Raw genomic sequence first — 19,213 nt, forward strand, 5'->3', positions numbered from 1 at the left:
ATTTATGCTGATGTACATCAGCAACAATATGTCAGCACGACGACCACCTAATCACTTGGCAAGGTAGTAAGCAACAGCTTACTTATACAGCAATGAGAAATGAGGGAAAACATTCAAAATGTTGAAATAAAGATAAATCCAAAACAAAGATTCCTCACCATTCTTTAATTCTCACTCATGTAAAACAACTGCATGATTTAAAACTATTAATTTATCCTTGAACTAATTCATAGCTTCATCTGATGTATGGATATGCGTGCACACTGTACAGCAGTTCATCATACACTCTGCCAGTATTTTGACCTATAACAAGCTGGGACTCCCCTCTGTGAACCAAGGCAGCAGGCAGGTGCATGGGTACTTCATGCCACCCAACCCAAACTTCCATCCTATCCATCTGACCCAAACAATGATGAATTCACAGATGAAACAGGTGCTAGAACAGCCGAGTCTCACCAAACAAAAGAAAAAAAAAAAACAAACATTTTTCAGGCACAGCCAATCTTTTGCATTTGTTACAAAAACAAAAGGAGGATCAAATGCAATGATGCACTGTGCACGGTGCAGCCGCCATCAGAGCAAGTCACCTTCGTGATTTTTATTCAGCATTTCGGTACCGAGCTGCAACTGAAACCCTACCAAAAACTCACGGAACGAGATCCATGCACGGGGATCTGTTTGTTGCCTGCTGGCAGGCGAAACCTAACCTGTACGCTGCACAAACCCCTGGATTGTCTCTTGCGGGCCAGTCCTCCCAGACAAAGTATTTACTGTTATTTCCAGTGAGACCGGACTCGCACCGCTCCGCCGAGAAACCCCCGCCAGCGCCGCGCAGGGAATCCCCTCCTTCCCGCTGCCCGAAGGGCCGGTGACGGTGCTCTCTGCTCCGCGGGGCAGCCAGGAGGGAGCCTGCCTGGGGCGGGCGGCGGCCGCGGTCAGAGGCGAGCGGCGGTGAGCGGCGTTTGCGGGCAGGTGATCCGCGATCCGCCGGCTCAGGCAGTTCAACGGTCGCCGCCAGGCCCTGCTCACGCAACGATCGCGCCTCCAGGGCGGCCCCCTTTCCCTCCACCCCTCAGCGCCGGGCTCCCGGGACGCGAGACCGCCATCCCCAGCCCCTCCGCAGCCAGCGGGCCCTGCCCGCCCCGCGCTGTGGCACTAGGCCACGGGCAGCCTCTCCTGCCCCGGGGCGCGGGGGACAGGCCTCTTACCTGAGCCCGCGGGAAGCTGCCGGCGCAGCGCCCGGCTGCCCGTCGCCCTGTGGGTCCGGCGGGCCGCCTGTCAGGCCGGCTCCGTCTCTCGCTCCAGCCCCGGCTCGGTCCCCGTCCCTCTCCAGCTACTCCATGGCGACGGCGACAGCCACAGAGCCGGGGCAGGGGGGCGGCCGGAGCGCGCCTCACTTCCGCCCCGGAGGGGCGGCGCTGGGGCGGTGGCTGGGGGAGGCGGAGGAGGGCGGGAAGTGATGCACTCTCCCGGCTTCCGCCAGCCGCGGTGATGGCGGTTTATTTGACTCCGCGGTTCAGGAGGCTCCGGAGTCAGAGCGAGCTGGACTCGCGGCGGGGGAGCGGGCGGCGGCGAGGTGGGGGAAGAGAGTCATTCCCGCCTCTCCGCTGCTTTTTCTTCCGCAGCGCCTGTGAGGCTGGCGGCGGCTCCGCGCCTCGCCGGGAAGCGGAGCGGCCTCTGAGGGGCCGGCGCGCCCCCGCCCGTCGGACGGGTGCCTGCGGCTGCCGATGCCGCGGGCGGGGCCCTTGGCCTGCGGGTGGGCAGAAGCTAGTGCGGGGGTCAGCAGCTGTGCGGAGGAGAGAGGAGCTTTTTCCGGCTTGTGCCCTCAGAAGTCGTGGTTAAGGGGGGCGCCGCTGCTGGGGCTGGGCGTGGGGCTGCGTCTAAGTGTTCGGAGCGACAAGCTGGGAGGCAGACAGGCAGGTTTAATGTACTGCAAATGTTGGTTTGTCGTCTGTTGAGCTGAGAGTGGTATGTGGAGGAGAAACTAGGGACGGGAGGAGCATCTCCCCTAGGTGAGGCTGAGAGAGCTGGGACTGCTCAGCCTGGAGAAGAGAAGGCTCAGGGAGTTCTCATCAATGTCTGCAAGTACCTGAAGGGAGAGTGCAAAGAGGACGGAGCCAGGCTCTTCTCAGCGGTGCCCAGAGATGTTGTGGACGCTCCACCTTTGGAGATATTCAAAAGCTGTCTGGACATGGTCCTGGGTGACTAGTTCTGGGTGGCCGTGCTTGAGCAGGGGAGGTTGGACCAGATGGACCCGAGAGGTCCCTGCAAGCCTCAGCCATTCTCTAATTAATTAATGTGTATGTGTACATACATACAATATGTGTGGTAATAACAGAAAAACCTTCCTCGCCTGTTTTTAGTGTCTTTTGTTCTCTTCTGTTGACTCTACCCTCGTGGGTGTTAGCTTACAAGAAGGACTGATTCATGAAGTATTATCTTTCTCTGTCTTTGCAAAATTAAGCTGATTTCTGGAGAATTTTTAAATATATATTTATATAACTAATTTCACAGAGTAAAATTATTTTTTTTAATGTTGAAGTAAAGCTTTATAAACATCTGTAAAACTTTCGTATAAATATTTTGCAGATTGTGATGGTCCTTTTCAGGCAACTCAGCTGTGGAATAGTATTATTCATGCTCTTCATAGTCAGGTGGAAATCAAAAGACGCAGACAACATCTGAAAACATACAAAAACTGTTTCACTGGCTCAAATGCTGTTGATGTGGTACTGAGCCATCTTATGCAAAGCATGTACCTAAGCTGCAATGATATTTCTCGGCTGAAGGGAGTCCGTGTATGCCAAGCATTGATGGATCACAAGGTGTTTGAGCCAGTTGGAGCAAAGCTTTACTTATTCAAGAACGAGAAAGAAACAGAGTTTGAAGACACAAACACTAGTCTCTATAAATTTGTAAATAGCAGTCTTACTCCTCTTCTTCTGAGAAAGAATAAAGACAATGAGAGCTTGTCTCCCGAGCAAATCTGCAAACAGAAGACAAAAAGACGTTCCAAGTGAGTTACTCTGAGCTATTTTGATTTTTTTTTTTTTTTTTTTTTTTTGGTAAAGTTAAGGTTGGTTAACTGTAGATGAAGTTATGTCTGTCTAACCCAGGTATTGGAGGCTTTTGAAACTACATGCCAGTTTTGAGAAATGTCATGCCTAAATAGCAAATGGTACCTAATATTTCTTGGTAATGTTAAACTGCTTTGATCTGCCCTTTGTTGTTTAGAATAGATATACGTTATAGATATATATGATATAGATATGTTATGTAGAATACTGGCACAGTAGCATATGCCTAGGAATCATTTTGTTTTGCAGTCAATTGTGCTGAAATATGAGAATTAGCATGAATGAACTACTTGCTGGAAGCTGGTAAAAGAAATGGAACTAATAAACAGTATTTGGAATCAATATCCTTGCCCTTTCCACAAAGCATATGTGGATGATTGCTTTTCTAGCAGCATGATAGACCCCAGATACAATGAAGCCCTAAAGTCTTGATTTAACAGCAATTTAGGAAGTGACACAAAGATAAATGTGTCAATACAATACTGATTGTATTTGTTATACATGTAAATTTTTTTTTCCCCCCTAAGCAGAACGAAGTGTGAATCAACACTTTCAAACCCCTTAGCATTAGAAGCAGCCGATAAAAAGAGGGTAGAGGAGCTTCTTCGATCAATAAATGTTCACACATCTTTACTTCCAAAGATCATGGTTAATGAACCAACTCATCTACTTTCAAAAAGAGGTGAGGATTGAATTTTTCTTTTTAAAACTTGATTGTTCTTCACTGTATCTACTTGGGAGTGAGTACCTCACTTCTGTTAAACAGTGCCCCTCAGAGTCCTAAATTTAACATGTCACTAATGAAAAAATAGCTAAATGAGTGCTAAATGGGTAAATGCTTATAGTAAGTGAACTGAAGGAAACAAAACAGGATTAAGTTTTTGCAGGATGGTGCTATTCTATTTATGCAAATACCACTTCAGAAGGAAATAGATTTTAAGATTAAGTACATCTGTATTATATGATTCCTTTGCTATTCACTTGTCTTTTCTTGTATGTATTAATAATTAGAGTAAGTTATTACTAATTCTAATATGATGGGGGAGAGAGATGTTCTCTTCAAAGCCTTCTTCCTTAGCATTCCTATTTTGATCCCTTCTTCCCCAACACAGAAACTTCACACTATGCTGTTGCCTTGTTGTCTTTGAACACTTAAAACATTCTTGAGTGAGGAAAAACAAAGGTTAGTGTTTTACATAAGATCTTATTTCTGAGGCTGGTTTTTTTGTTTGTTTACGGTATCAGTAATAGAAGATGTCTGGAAACAGCAAACTCTGCTACGATTGCTGCAGTTAATTGATGTTCCGCTTCTAGAAGATATCTTGGTGTCTTCAGTGAAGACAAAACCAGACTGTTTTGGCAAAGAAGAAGACCTGATTATCTCAAACACTTTCCTGGACAGAGAGGTTACATGTAGCTTAAACTTGCCTGAGTAAGTTACACATCTATAAAATGGATTTGTTAGTAAATGCTTTATTTTACTCTTGATCAAAGATTTGTCTTAAGTGAATAAAATAGACATTGTTACACTTGTATACTTGTAGACAGGGGTGGCATTAATGTACTTTCCTTTGACTTCTTTTCAGAAGCGATAAAGGAACTCACAAAAAGTATATGTTTGGGATTGGACATTTGAAGATTTTAAGTATACGTTAAAACTTTGACCTGAAACGTCAAAAACGCTCCTAGTTTCTAGACCAGACACTTCACTCTTAGGTCTCTATAACAGATATTAGAACTTGAAAAAATTTATTCTGAGGCTTTTTGTTTGTTTGTCACAGTTCCTGGTGGTGGTGCTGTGAAGATATAAAGTCAATAAGGCATCTCTTGTTAGCAACAGAAAAGGAGAAGCTTAGCTGTAGCACTGAAGAATGCTTATATCGTGAGAATATAGCACTGAAGAATGCTTATATCGTGGGAATATAAAAGTGAAAATGGCTGCATGTCATCAGTGCTCTTTTCCTTAAATGTTCTTTTATTTTTGTAGTGTTCCTGGTGATTGCACTTGGGCTGATCTCTATCTTAGCATGTACTTTTAATGAATATGTCAAGGCATGTCTCCTCATGTGTATATGTCTTAGTAATGCTGATTTCTGTCAAATCAATACAATTTTTATCTGTTTGAGATTAAGGTCAATCTGTATACCTAAAGAGACTCTTTCTTACAGTTTTTATGTATTCTTGCTTTAGGGAGAAAATATTAATATTTTTACATATGTTTAGAGTTTTATATAAGCTAATGAAACTCCTGGTTCCAAACTAGGTTTATTGCTGGATAGCTTCTTAAGTCCACAGGTTTTTCCTACCAGAATGGCTTCTTCTGAGGTTTATACTTCCATTGTACTTGATTCTTGGCTGATTGGTGGGTTTATGTCTCTTAAAATATCTCATATGTGGTTCTTACTCTGTATTATTCTGTGTTAAGTGTCTCTAACATTTGAGTCTTTGCTGATATATCAGATGAGTGTTAAGAAAATTAAACGCTTGCTTCATTACTCTATTCTAAAATTACTTCAGTGGGGGGCTGGAGTAGCATCTTTGTATACAGTATATTATTTAGGTCTGGCTTATAGCATACCTGAGACATGGAAAATTCCAGGTATGAAGAATAGCCACCAGTATTACAAGTAGTTGTAGGATTAATTGCCTACAATATGAAGGCAGGGGAGTAAGCATAATTTATATCTCAAATTTTCTGTCTTCAATTTTCAAATAGTATCATGTTATGCTTGAAATAATCAAATACCTGCTCTCCATGTAGGTACTTAAAAACTGTAATCAAATCCTGCTTGCAGTGATTGCACTGCTCATGGGATCATAACTAAAGAGAGGTCATGATGCTATTTCTACTTTACTGTATTACCCTGTTTATGCATCCAAGAGTTATACAACCCTTGTTGACCGCAGAAGTTCTAACAAAAGTTCATGTTTATCTAGCTATCCAGCAGCAAGTTCAAAATCTTTGTTTCTGCTCTCCATGATAAAAATAAGATTCTGTGGATCTTAAATAATAATTGCATCTGCTCACAAGTTATTGATTCAGTTCAAATTATTTTATATCCAGAGAATCAGATAAAAGTAATTCTCCCTCTGCCCCCCTCCAGTTCTATAACTAGATTTCTTCCGTACAAAATGCTTGCATTTGACTTTTTCCTCTGACCTTCCAGCCTCTTTGAACAATGAGTTGTCTACCTGAATTTTAGGTTCTCCTTACATTTTTCTCTCCCTAGTTAAGTAATACAGGCAACAAATGCTTAAGAAAACTCATGCCTTTATAGTAGGTCATATAATAAACTGCTTCCACAGTCTTCTGGGATTTAAACTATTTTTATTTTTCTCTATTTTCAAACCAATTGTCGTCTTTCTCTTCTGTAAAGATCCAATCCTTTGCCTTTTCACCCTGGTTAGCCCTGGTGGGTTTTCATTGTGTGTGTTGGAGTAATAGTGGGGTGGTGTTTGGTTTTAAATACTAGCTGAATCAGGCAAGTGTCCTGGGGTCAGTGACAGTCTGGAATGATTGCAGCTTGTTTTGATCTGAGCATGCCTCAGGTGTATTGTCTGTAGCATAGGAAAACCATGGAAGTTGCTTATTTTGAGCAGGTCCTTGAACTACTATAGTGAAAAAAGTTACTTAAACTGCTTAATAAGCAACAAGTTTAATGCTGTGGTTCAAATATGTGACTATACCTGCATGGTTATTTCTGTCTAATTTTCTTTAAAGCATTAAATAAGAATAGGCAGAGCATTTTAAGCACTAAAACTAACTTTTCCTTCTACAGGCTTGACAAATGGCTCTATGCTGCAATTGAATGCTTGGAGTATTTCCCAGACCAATTCATAGTGATGGTTAGTCAGCAGTTACCTCAAAGCACTAACAAAGCCAGCAGTCTGAATACATACAAGAAGATTCTTTTTGACATTATAATAAAGTATTATAGTCAAAAGAAGGACTCCCTTCTTGCCACTCAGGATCTCAATATTCATTCAGGAATTATAGAACTTATAGGTAAGAGCAACCTGGAACAAAAAATACAAGTGAAAGCTGTATAAAGGATGTAACTTACTAAGCGTTAATTGACTGAATCGTAACACCATTTGCAATGCTATTGCAGATGCACTTTATAGGTTGGAAGGAGACACACAAGGTCGCTAGTCAGAACCTCTGCTCAAGGAAAGGACAAATTTCAAAGTTAGACCACGTTGCTTAAGGGCCTGGTCTAGCTGACTTTTGAGAATCTAAGGATAGAGATTCACTAACCTCTGTGGGTAACCTGTTTCAATATATAACTACTCTCACTGTGAAGATTTCTTACTGCTAGTCAGAATTTCCCTTATTGCTACTTGTGACTAATAACATAAAAGTAAAATCATTGCTACAAAGTTTTCTTGTTAACCAGAATAAGGTTTTGTAAATTCTGGACTTACGGCTTTTTTAGTAATAGAAGTTATTTAAAATGATAAAAGGAGCTGTTGAGATTGTGATTCAGCCTGTGATCCCCCCAAAAAAACCCTCCCTACATATGCTCACAAGTAAAACAGAAGGGTTTAATTTAAATACAAGTCTAAGATTAATCGTACCCTAAATAGGCCCTGTTACTTCTTCAGTTCTGTAGGGTTTATGGAGTGCTATCAAAAGTTTTAGTTTTTAGAGAACTATGACAAGCTCACTGGCATAGGAGCACAGTTGACCTGTGTAAAAATTGGAGCAGAGTGGTGGATCCTGTGGCCAAAACCTCATGAAAATACAAAAGGCAATATTTTTATCAGTAGTATTTTGCTAAGGAGAAAAAAAATCGAATTATAATAGAAGTCATGAAAGGGAAACTATTGCAAAATTACATAACCCATCCACAAAAAAAGAATGCTAATTTGAAATAACTGACTTAGCTACTGGTAACTTCTGCTAAATGTTCACTTAAATTAAAGATGTTATAGTTCATATATGCACTTTAAATACAAAACTGATATAAACCAATATTATAGAATATTAATAAACTAGAGAATCGAAAGAGCCAAATCTGTAGGCAAGGGAAAAGACAGTGCCATAATTCTGCTGAACTACTCTAATGCTTTAGTTGCCGGTAGGTCTTTTCCTTAGTAAGTATCTGCTTGATCTAAACTACATGACCTGTGAATGTCCAGGGCTATTCTGCTTTCTTATTCTTTCCAATTTGAGTAAGACTATCTCACAAGCAGTTTCTAATGCTTTATTTCTTTTTGATGAAGTGGTAGCCATAATTTTATCATTAGGAAATTATTCTCTGTTTGAATATATTAGTCTGTATTCTTGGGTCCTCAGCTGTGTTCTAGTTCATACTAGAACACTGTTAGGAGATTGTGCTTAACTATTTTACAACCATTTTTCCCTCTCAGTGCTACGGAGTAGATTATGGTCATCACTGCATAACAGCTTGGATTCTAGTAATAGTTTCCAAGTAGAATCCAGTGCAGTTAACCTTACTTTGATAAAGTGCAGTTGTTCTGACTCTAGTGCAAGAGTGCTCAAACTAGCTATGAACATCTACATATTTAAAACACTTTCAAAATTAATTTGAGAAGTGCTGCAGTTAGCTAAAGTACGACTTTGTTTTGTTATCAATGTATATACGGTTATAACTGTATTTTCCTCAGTTGTTAAACAGTTTGATTTAAGATGGCTGATAATACAGATCTATTGTGAAGGCAAACATGTTGCTGTGCTTGTTGCCTTTAAAATAAACAGATCTAGAGTGCTTTACTTATGTTACAGATGAATGCAGTTGGTCAAACTAGTCCATGTGGTTTACTGAACCTTTTTACATTGGAACTTTTTCTTTTTTTTTTTCTTTCCTTCAGTCTTTTAAAGTAACTCAGTAAAGCTTTAATCACAGATCAGAGAAACTCTTAAACTTTTCTCTAGAAATGATTTAACTTCCTGTCTTCATATCTACACTTTTACCTGTCTTGATCATGTCCTTTGGCAATTCTCTTTCCTGCTTTTTTGTCTGCCCTTCTTTTGGAAAAAGGTCACTTACTTGCTCTTTTGGTGATCTTTTTAAACAAAGGTGGTTTCAAATGACTTGTGGTACACCCCTGAAAGTCCTGGATTATTTGTTGTAAAACATAATCTCTGTCCCAGTAATAGGACAGAGGCCAGAAAATCATACGTAGGTTCTATTCCTGTATCTGCCCTCATCTTGCTCTGCCTTAAGAAAGTTACTTGGCTTTTTGATAGTTCCTCACTTTCAAAGTGAAGATAACTAGTATTATCACCTAAAGGGGTTTTTATAGGAGATCATTTCCACCTTATCATGTTTCCTTGAGAAATTTATAACCTAATGGCTTAAAAAGGGGACACATACACACACCAACCAACAAAAAAAAAGCAACAAAAAAAGAAAAACCCAAAACAAAAAAACCCAAACAAACAAAACCTCAAAGCAATGAGAAAGTTAGACTTGTTCAGCTCGTTAATTACTTTGAGATGAATCCTGGAATATAATACGAAGATGTGTAAACACACAGTGCAAACATCACTTCAGTGTTTGCACATTGTATACAGAACATAGTAATGTCCTGTATATATTGTCCAAGTACATCTGACTAGCTATGGGACAAAGGTTTTAAGCTTATATTGATGTATATTATGCTGTATTAAGTCTCATCAAAAAGTTTTAGAAGTCACTGAGATAACCTGCTTTGTTTGGAGGGAAAAACCCCCAAAAATGAGATTAATATTGGAATTTAAAGATGTATTCTTGACTCTGAAAATGAACAGTTGCACTGGACACACTGTCTTACTCCATTGCAGAAAGAGGAAAAACAGATCAAGCTCTAGAGGCATCACAACTTTATTTAAAATTATTAGCACCAAATATCCGAGAAGAACTACATAGACTCCTGACATTCATAGCCATTGCATCTGAATCTGAGGGCTACAAATTACAAAAACAAGTAAGTATCCGTTATGTTTAGTGTGGGAAATAGCACTTCCCTACGGTAAAGCTAACTTTTTTCCCAGAGTTAGAAGTATTCTGTTTACTGCCTTCCAATGTGATTTGTTTTAAAACAAATATCAAGATGTTCTTCTCCGATAGCATTCTGTTATACTTAGTCTTTGCTGACACATTGCAAGTAAATCTAATGCCAAATCTGGATGGTTCTTTTTCTAGTTTGATAACAGATCGGTGATAATCAAGACTTGCACAAAGTTCATCTTACAAAATAAGACATTGTCAAAACCACAGGCAGAACTGCTGACTCAGTTTCTGATGGACAATCACTCTGAGCTCTTCAAGGTAGCATTTTCCTTACCTCATTGTCATTTTAAATATTAAATGCTGTGAAGTGCCTTTTTGGAGATGAGAGGTCTGAGGAGCAGAATTTAATATTCCATCTGTTACAGTTTAATGGTACAGTCAAACAGGGCAAGAAGCTATTTCAGACTATGGAGGACAGCTTTTTAAGAGCTTTGCAATCCTTTACATATAGTATCTCTCTTTATTTGCATCATTTGTGTTAAGAAAATATTTGAAGTATTAAGACATTTTTATAGAGGCCTTTTGGCACCTTGTTTCTGATGGCTGTCTACTAAATTTGTAGGCTTCTTAGTGTCTTTCTCCTTTAGAAGTCAGCTGACATACTCTGAGTGATATATAAGATGGCATGCTCTGGTGCCCCAGTGTACATGTACAGCTTTGACAACTCTTAAGAGTTCCTTTTGGTATTTTGAAATGTTAACTTTTAAATTAAATAAAATAAATAGAGCCACAAAATGAAATGGCCTTTCTATTTAACTTGATCAGTTCTGTAAATATACAGATATATTTTATAGTCTCCTTTATTTACGTTCCATCATATTGTCATGCATGTGAAAAGATGCAACCTTCCCAGACCCTATATTGACTTTCTGAATTCAACCAGTGCATTAAAGTTGTGATGCTTCACTACTGTTTTCCTCAGCTACAAAATTCCTCATTAAAACACTAAACTAGATAAGAGATGAACTAATTAATCTCAGCTGTTATACAATAGCTGTTAAAATGCTCTAGGCATTTATTGTCCAGTTACAAATAAGCCTCACAGAAACATTGATTTGGTTTCAGTAAAATATTATTTTTAGTTCTTATACAACACATTCATTTCCACTTCTGACCTCAACTAAAGAGACATGGGAGATTTTAATTTTTTTAATTAGCTCCAGTTTAGTTTGAAAGTATTGAGTGGTTGCTGTGAGTTTTGTATGTGTTAATATACAGCCAAAACCAAATACTTTTGTTTGTTTGATTTTTTTTTCTTGTTGTTATTCAGGGTTCTGACATGAGGGTTAGGGCTTTGATTCATGATTGGAGATGGAGCCAGATCTGATAAATGAAGTGTCCACTGCTTTATAGCAGTGACAGTAGAGTGGATGGTGGCTCACTCTTTCACAACTGCAGTTGAGAGCCTTTTCTATTGTATAAGCTGAAATCAGTTCAAGGTCTACACTACAGTTTTTGCCGTAGTTCAGTGGAAAACAACGTCTAGAACATCTTCCCTCCTATTTCTTTGGCCAGAAATATTAGGAATAAACATACATGTATGTGTGTTAGTGCATTTTTTTTGAGAGAGATTTTGACTATGTACCTAAATAAATGTAGGCATAGATTCTTCTGCAGTTAATTATGTGATTTTTAAATGGATCATCTGAAAGCTTTAGATTCTCAAAATACAGAAGTATAGTTTTTGTAACTTTTTTTCTTTGTTGGATTGTATTTTCAGACTCCTTTAACTCTTCTGGAACTAACTAGTAGGAGAATTGAGAGTTTGCTAGAAGGACAAGATCCAGATATCAATTCAGGTAGATGATGTGATACACATTTTTATATAAACCTTTCTATACAAATCGATTTATCATCAGTTCACTATAATTTGCATAGACTATATTCTTTTCCTTTATTAAAAGTGAAGCATTGAAGCAACTAGTGGCTAATTCACCAAATAATTAAATTATCTGCTATAAGCAAAATACTGACCTCTGAATATTAGGGAACAAGGGTTCTATTAATTATCTAGTTTGAACACATTACAAAACTTTTTTACCAAATAATTACTTCTGGAGAAATTAATGCAAAATGTTCTTCCTGAAGTGACTTTCTGTCGTGACTTGTTCTCACACTAAATCCAAAACACAGCACTATACCACCTACTAAGAAGAAAATTAACTCTATCCCAGCCAAAACCAGGACACTTGCTTATAATTTGGTTTGTGGATTTGATGTGATTTTACATTTAGGAACAGCATTCTTATATTTCTGCCACAAGACACCTAAAAATTCTCATAGAGCTCAGTAGTTTGAGGTTCTAATAGATGTCTTGAGCACAGGCCTTTATTGTTTAGGATTTTGAAGAACTCTCTTCCTTTTCTGGGTAAGCACCAAGTTTATTAAGAGCTTAAGACTCACAGAAGGGTAGTGTAGCCTAAAAGGAAGGCATTTGACACTTGGTGTGTATGTGGGATTAGTGTTTTCCGGCTCATTTCTTTTACAAGCTAACATTTTATCTGGCCTTGCTGCCAAAAATATCTTTCAGCGCTGATGAAAAGGGTTGGCTTAAATAATTGAATTTCTCTCTGGCTCTTTAGCTTCTTCCTTTTGACTTCTGTATTGCCAGTGCATTATGTGCTTAAACATTGAAGAGAAACCATTAGGGAACTGAGTAATACTGTAAGTTATTGTGCTGTTTATTACTATATTTAACAGAGCAGCTGTCTCAGAAGTAGTTTTGGTGCAGAATCTTTTACCATCTGTGTTGGGCTCTGGAATGTGTCTAAACTGCTTCCAGTTCAATGTTCTGAGTATTGCATATTGTGCAGCCAAAGAACACAGAGATGAGCAACAGAGGAAGGAGTTGCCTGTCTACAGTATTCTTGGAGCCTGTGTGTTCTTGGAGCCTGTGTGATCTCCATCACTACATTGAACAGACAGCTGAAGTACAAACCCCATACTATATTTTCCCTACTAACTTTTAGAGTTTCGATCTGTAAATGCGTATAGATTCCATCTACCTGTTAAAATAGCTAGTTTGATCTGATTGTAAGCTCTCCAGCATGGCATATTCCTGTTTTCCTGTGTGCCTCATATTCTGGTGTCACTTTGCCTTTTGTCATGGAGGAGACAGAAGGAAAATCTTTCCTGAGAGCTACTGAGCATTCTTAGCTGGTGAACTTCTGAAGTGCAGGTGGGAGCAGGAGGGAAGGCTGGGGGACCCTGATAAGAAAAAGAGTCTATCTATTGCAGGAAGGTAATCATTAGGTCTGCTGGAAATAAACATTCCTAAAAACACTGAGGGAAGTCTGGGGTTGGTTTTAATCTAGTAAGCTACTTGAAACCACTGAACTAAAGGATCCACCCTGAGGTTTTAAGAGTTAGTATCTTTGCCAGAAGTTGTTAGCTCTTTCAAAAGGGAAAGCTTATGGTTTCTTGATCTGGTTCTACTAAACCATAAAAAGTATTTCACATGTGGTGTTTTACAGACTCATTGTAAAAGAAGGGAAGGACAGGTCCACATGAAAATTCTGGCAGCTCAGGTTATTACCACGCTCTATGTGAAGCGTTAAGAAGATGGTGTTTGTACAGAAGGAATAGTAAGAATTTTTTTTCCCCTTTAGGCAATTGACATTTGTTGAACCAACTTGCTCGCTAATATGTGGAGTAGCTGAATACCAATCTTTCCTCAGGCCAGAACTCACCTGTCCAATGATGGGGCTTGAACCCTTGCAGGGCAGTACTCTACTGCATAGGTTCACAACATTTTTATAGCTAAATAGTGCTTAAGTTGTGTATCTCTCAGGCTCCAGTTCCTTGTTCTGCCCTCACCCTGAACTGCTGCCTGTTCCATCACCTCTGCTTCTGATGCCCAAACCATGCTGAGCTGTCTAGTGACCTAGAAGTTCCTGAATTGTATTGCTGAATTCAGAGGTGTGGTTCAGAGGCAACTGTTTCTCCAAAGTATTTATTCACTTGCATTATGTATTAGGCCTTGCTATGGATCTGATTAACTCCCAGGGAATCACTGGATCATGACAACTGCAAGGTGCCATTCTTGTCATGTAGCACATTATGGCTTCTGTTTGCAAGAACTGTATTGGCTCTTTGTCTTGCAGGCCTGTTTGCAATACAAAATCGTCTGTGATATTGCAATTGTAACACTGCTTTTCAATTTTATTTTCGCAATTAATGTTTAGATGTTCATCCGCGCTCAGTGGAGGGCTATATGTTTCACGTTGTTTGTAGAGAATCGTAATCACATCTGAACTGAAATATCAATATACCTATGTTTCTGATCATATTTTTTAATCAGGCTTTTATATGATGCATTAAACTTAATCTGAACCTCTGATTTCTTACAAAGGCTTCACCTTCTGTCAGCGCGTGACAACTAAAGAATACGAAGATCAAAACCAACAAAAAAATCAGTATCTTCTTGCATTAGTTCAAGAGATGGACAATGACCCCACTATTCCTTTGAAGCAGAAGAAGAAATTAATTAAAGAATTCCGAAAATACCATTCTCTCGTCTATTGTAGTGGTTGTAAAACTACATGTGAATTTTGTACTCTAAATGGTTAGACATCAATGCAGCCCTTTTTTTTTTTTTAAGGGGGGATGCATATGAAAATTGCTTATGATACAAAACATTTTCTGTTTATGTCCTTACACCTTCAGTTACAGGAAACTACAACTATCAAAATTACTATGCTGCTAAAAAGCATTAATTCTAATTAATGACTCTTTTAAGAAAAATGTACTTAATTACTTTTAAGTTAGTAATAACAGCACACTGCTTGCGCTGCTTTGAGTTCAGGGTTTGGCACTTTTTTCCTTCTGTCCCACGACCCCATGGCTTTTTAGCTGAGCCAAGTCTACATTCAGAGCCATGCTTGGGTTGATAACCAGTAAGGTTTTTAGTCTTTTCTATCTGTAGTTCATCATCTAACTGTAATCTAATCTTAAACTGTAATCTAATTTTAAACTGTAGATTATGACTCCTATGAGTATTGTAAAAGTGTACAAAGTGTGTCAAAAAAGTTAGGAGCCCGTCGGGGGGTTCTGAATCTGTGTCAGGCAACATTCATTAGGCAGGGGAGATGTGTGTGCTTGCAGTCAGTAATTATAGCCTGTTACTCCTTCCCCACTCTGGCAGGCTGAGCTGCTGCTAATCTGGCAGTTATGCAAAAGCAAGTAAAAAATTACGTTTTGAAAAAAATTGAGGAATAATAATCTTGTTTTAGATCTCTTGGTGTACTTAAGCAATTTATTTTAACATAAGGATACTTTGATAGTGTCCAGTTGTTTGTCATAAATACTTTGATAGTGTTTATGAATTCATAGGGCAAAGCTAGAAAGCACGTTGGCCTGTCTTTGGTTAACTGTACATGGACAAGGAAATGTTGATTCAAATCATTAAATAAATATGCAATATAATGTTACAGGGGTTAAATTACTTCTTCCATCCTCATGACAGACATTTGATCATGTATTGGACATAGAAACACAGACTTGAGATTGGAAGGGACCTCTGGTCTAGTCCCACTGCCCAGCTCAAAGCGGAGTCAATTAGTGCAGGCTGCTCAGGGCCTTTTCCAGTTGAGTTTAGAATATCTCCAAGGATGGAGATGCCACAACTTCTCAGGTGAGTCTGGTCCAGAGTTTGACCAGCCTCACAGTATTTAAAAAAAAAAAACAAAACCAAACCAAAAAAACAACAAATTAAAAAAACCCCACCTTACATTTAGGTACAATTTCTTGCATTTCTGTTTGTGCCCATTGCCTCCTGTCCTTTCACTGGGCACTACTGAGAAGTGTCTGGCTCAGTCTTCTTCACTGCCTCCCGAGCCTTCTCTTCTCAAGGCTAAACAATCGCAAGCTCTCTCAGCCTCTTCCTTGTATGACAGATGCTCCAATCCCTTGTCATTTTCATGGCCCTTTTGCTGGACTAGCTCCACTATGACCATGATTTTTTATTATGAATATGCTTCTTTAGGTATCTACATCCTCAACTGCTCTTCAAATGTGTGGTCAAGTGCTGTTTTGTTTTCTTTTATAAATTGAAATGGTTACACTGTTGGATATAACCAACTATGTGTACAGGTAATAGATTGCATTAACTTGCATATTTCAAGTAGCCTTATTTAAATGACCTGACCCTATTAGGAGTCAGGGAATGTAGCTGAAATCTCTGTCCATGTGTTTAGGCACTTGTTGTTTAACAGTGATTGTCCAGTGTAAAATAATTTCTGGAGGAGGAAAAATGACCAAGTTTCACCTTTCAGAGGTGAATGCCCTAATTACTAGACTACAGGGCCATGTATGCTTTTTCTAGCCCCGTGTGTGGGGGTTTTGGTCATTCTCCCAGAAAAGGGAGCATGTACAGAAGTAGGTTATTGAGAATTGTAAACAGGAAAGTATTTCCTCATTAAGTGCTTCTGGTGTTGAGTAGTGGAAGAAGGGGATTTTAGTTTGGGTTTTTTTTCCCTCTCTCTCTTTAGTCCCTTTACTGGGTCTCACTCAAAATTCTGAGTCTGGTAACAGGGAGGGGTGATCTCATGGTAATTTGTAGGCTAGAAGACTGGGAATTGCTTTGGGAAAAACTGTATTTTTAAAAAATATTCTTGCACTTTGTGACTTGATTAGAATTTTCTTGTGCTAATTTAAAGATGATGATAATAAAGCATTGCATAAAAAGCAATGAATCAGTCTATGATTTCATAGTGCTTGCATAAGGAAGAGGCAGCTCAGTGGGTGTAGAACCAGGTATCAAACAGTGAGGAAATGCTTCAAGTGGACAGCAGGAGTTTATAGCTGCCAGGTGCTTTCCTTCCGTTCATGGGACAAGAAGTCAAGATTGATCTAGTTCTGCAAAGGAAAGTGCTCTCGAGAGCCCCATTTTATTCACCTACCCTGACAGGAGGATCTACTAATTTTTAATCTTCTGTTGAAAGAATTGTGGCATTTTACGCTGAAGTATAAGGGCCTGCTGAACAGAACAAGTTTGGTGAACTACAGATTACTGTTTTTCATTGTTACACTTCCAGTTACATTCCAAAATTAGGAAAACTTTATTGGACTTTAGAAAGTTCTGTCACTTATTTTTAACAATAATGGAACCAGAGTCATCTGGTAGGGAAACTTGGACCTCTCACTCATTTCTATTTATGACTTCTAGCATAGAGCTATCAAATTAATTGCCCGTATGAATTCGTATTTGAAGTATAGAATTTCCGGAGTGAAGAATTTAGTCCAGAGCTACTTTCCAGTGCAGTCTTAGCAAAGAATGAGTGATGCCACCTTCAAAGTAAGGAGGCTTACTTCTATTCGTAGAGCGTTCATGTTTGCTCCTGCCAAGGAGAAGGTTCATTGTTGCTTCTATGGGAACAACACATGTATTTCTTTATTCTAAGTCCTAGCTAAAGTATGCTGATCATTTTGTGAAGCAGTTACTTAAAAAACTAGAGGACACAAGGGCCTTGACGTGTGGCTATCAAAATAACAGTGTACTAGACTTAGTCATGTCCTGTATTTTTTTTTTTTACAGAGTAATACACCTGTATCCAACAAATTGTAGGTGGTGTTCTCCTGCATTAATACCCTAGCTGCCTCCTGTGTGGCTCATGTAGCTATTAAGAGGAGGAGGAGGGTACCTCTTTCATTCCTTTCAGCAGGTTAGACTGGAGGAAAGCCACCATGAGCTGGCAGTTCAAAGTAAAAAGATCATATTCAAGAAGGAGGATCATCTCAGAAAACCATTTAATTGGGGCAGCTCATCATCAAGATCTCCTGTTCTCCAGAGTGTTGGCTTCTCTTCTGTATTGCCCTTATGCTGAGACCTCTGGGTAGCAACAGGAGCAGCTCACTGGAATCTGGAATGTTGATCAGAACAACATGGCTCTAACTCCATGTGCTTATCTGAAGTAGAAAAGAAATGGAAGCCAGAGATGAGGATACCTCTGTTATCTTAATGCTATCGGTGAGCCCAGGGGCTAGTGATATCCACCTTTGTTTCCCCTGTTCACAGCTCTGACCATTCAACTATATCAATTACCCTTGGGTCACAGGTTCATCACAGATCATCACAAAGAACACTTTTGGGAAGGTCATAGTATCTAGTTGCACTTCAGAGTGCCCCTTTCTGGACCTTGTCAAGGACCACTGGAGGGGCATGAAGTCCAATGAAGCTTCTGCTTAATCCACGCCGTCAACTGCCTAAGTCAGTCAGTGCTCTTTGTTCCAAGCTAGGCAAGTATACTTACTGGTTTTACACAGGGGCAGAGAAGAGAGGGAATATGAGACTTCAGTTGAGAACAGGATACTCCTCTGCAAATCTGAGACCACTTAGTATCACCAGCCCAACTAAAAGGGCAATTCCCCTGAGGCCACAAGCTGCATCAGGTCAAGACCAGCGTCAGCACCTGTGGGTCCATTATCCACCCTGTGCGAGGGCCTGCCTCTGTCCTGGCACCCAAGGAAGCCAGGTGGGGCACCCCCTACTAGCGCAGCCCTCCAAGGCTTCTATCTGGCTATTAGCCCGTACTGTTGCTCTTTCCCCTCCTGCATGCATTGCTGCACAGGCTGATGCCACCTTTGCTCTGTAAACAGAAATAACAAGTACAGGCTGGGGCATTTGTGTTTGTTTATCTAGAATGCACAGATAGGACACAGATGGGATTACCCAGGACACAGCTGCAAGCTTCGTTCACCTCAGACAGCTTCTGATGTCACCATTTCAGAAAGGTGAGGGCAGTGGCAGGAGGGTTATTTGCTCAGCCATTGTTTAAAACAAAAACCAAAAAAACCCCACCCCCACAACCTACTAACCCCAAACCCCTTTTTATAAAGGAATTGTTCAAATTACTCTTTTCTCAAAGCCTAAGTATACTTTAAATAGCAGTGGTCACATTTCAAGTATATTCCTCTCATGGCTATTCACTAAAATAACCAAAAATAAAACTCATGTATTCCTTTTCAGGATAGGCAATCTCAAAGAGACCTTTTGAGATGTGTTTAATGCCCATTTAATTGCATGCACGAGTTAGAATAATATTTATTTGGAAAAAAAACCAGAAATCTTGATTTCTTCTCACTATGTTTTAGTGTCACACCAGTACAAGCATTCAATAT

At 39.7% G+C, this 19,213-nt stretch overlaps 2 protein-coding genes across 4 annotated transcripts in view; one reads left to right on the top strand and one right to left on the bottom strand.

The window, feature by feature from the left end:
- The window catches only part of SCYL2 (SCY1 like pseudokinase 2), a 43,397-nt gene extending 42,130 nt beyond the window's left edge, over nt 1-1,267 (bottom strand). For both annotated transcript variants that reach the window (XM_050896309.1, XM_050896321.1), the window contains exon 1: nt 1,209-1,267. The gene's annotated coding sequence lies outside the window, so the exon portion shown is untranslated. The remainder of the gene's footprint in view (nt 1-1,208) is intronic.
- Nucleotides 1,268-1,491: 224 nt separating this feature from the next.
- Nucleotides 1,492-15,721, top strand: DEPDC4 (DEP domain containing 4). 2 transcript variants are annotated; one of them, XM_050896336.1, is made up of 9 exons: nt 1,492-1,576; nt 2,590-3,016; nt 3,605-3,759; nt 4,323-4,509; nt 6,857-7,083; nt 9,868-10,010; nt 10,229-10,354; nt 11,817-11,895; nt 14,448-15,721. In XM_050896336.1, exons 1-9 carry the CDS (start codon nt 1,492-1,494, stop codon nt 14,663-14,665), a joined length of 1,647 nt encoding a protein of 548 aa, XP_050752293.1. In that variant the 3' UTR covers nt 14,666-15,721. The 2 variants fall into 2 exon arrangements, with proteins under 2 accessions (XP_050752293.1, XP_050752298.1); XM_050896341.1 differs by lacking the exon at nt 1,492-1,576 and having other exon boundaries at nt 2,686-3,016; nt 3,608-3,759.
- Nucleotides 15,722-19,213: the final 3,492 nt, after the last annotated feature.

The sequence above is a fragment of the Gymnogyps californianus genome, chromosome 1 (assembly GCF_018139145.2).
Source record: "Gymnogyps californianus isolate 813 chromosome 1, ASM1813914v2, whole genome shotgun sequence".
Taxonomy (NCBI): Eukaryota; Metazoa; Chordata; class Aves; order Accipitriformes; family Cathartidae; genus Gymnogyps; species Gymnogyps californianus.

Coding starts and splice junctions, on each gene's coding strand:
- DEPDC4 (XM_050896336.1), top strand. CDS start 1,492: ATGGCGGTTTATTTGACTCCGCGGTTCAGGAGGCTCCGGAGTCAGAGC. Junction 3,760..4,322: donor TCATCTACTTTCAAAAAGAG/GTGAGGATTGAA, acceptor TTACGGTATCAG/TAATAGAAGATGTCTGGAAA. Junction 10,355..11,816: donor ATCACTCTGAGCTCTTCAAG/GTAGCATTTTCC, acceptor TTGTATTTTCAG/ACTCCTTTAACTCTTCTGGA.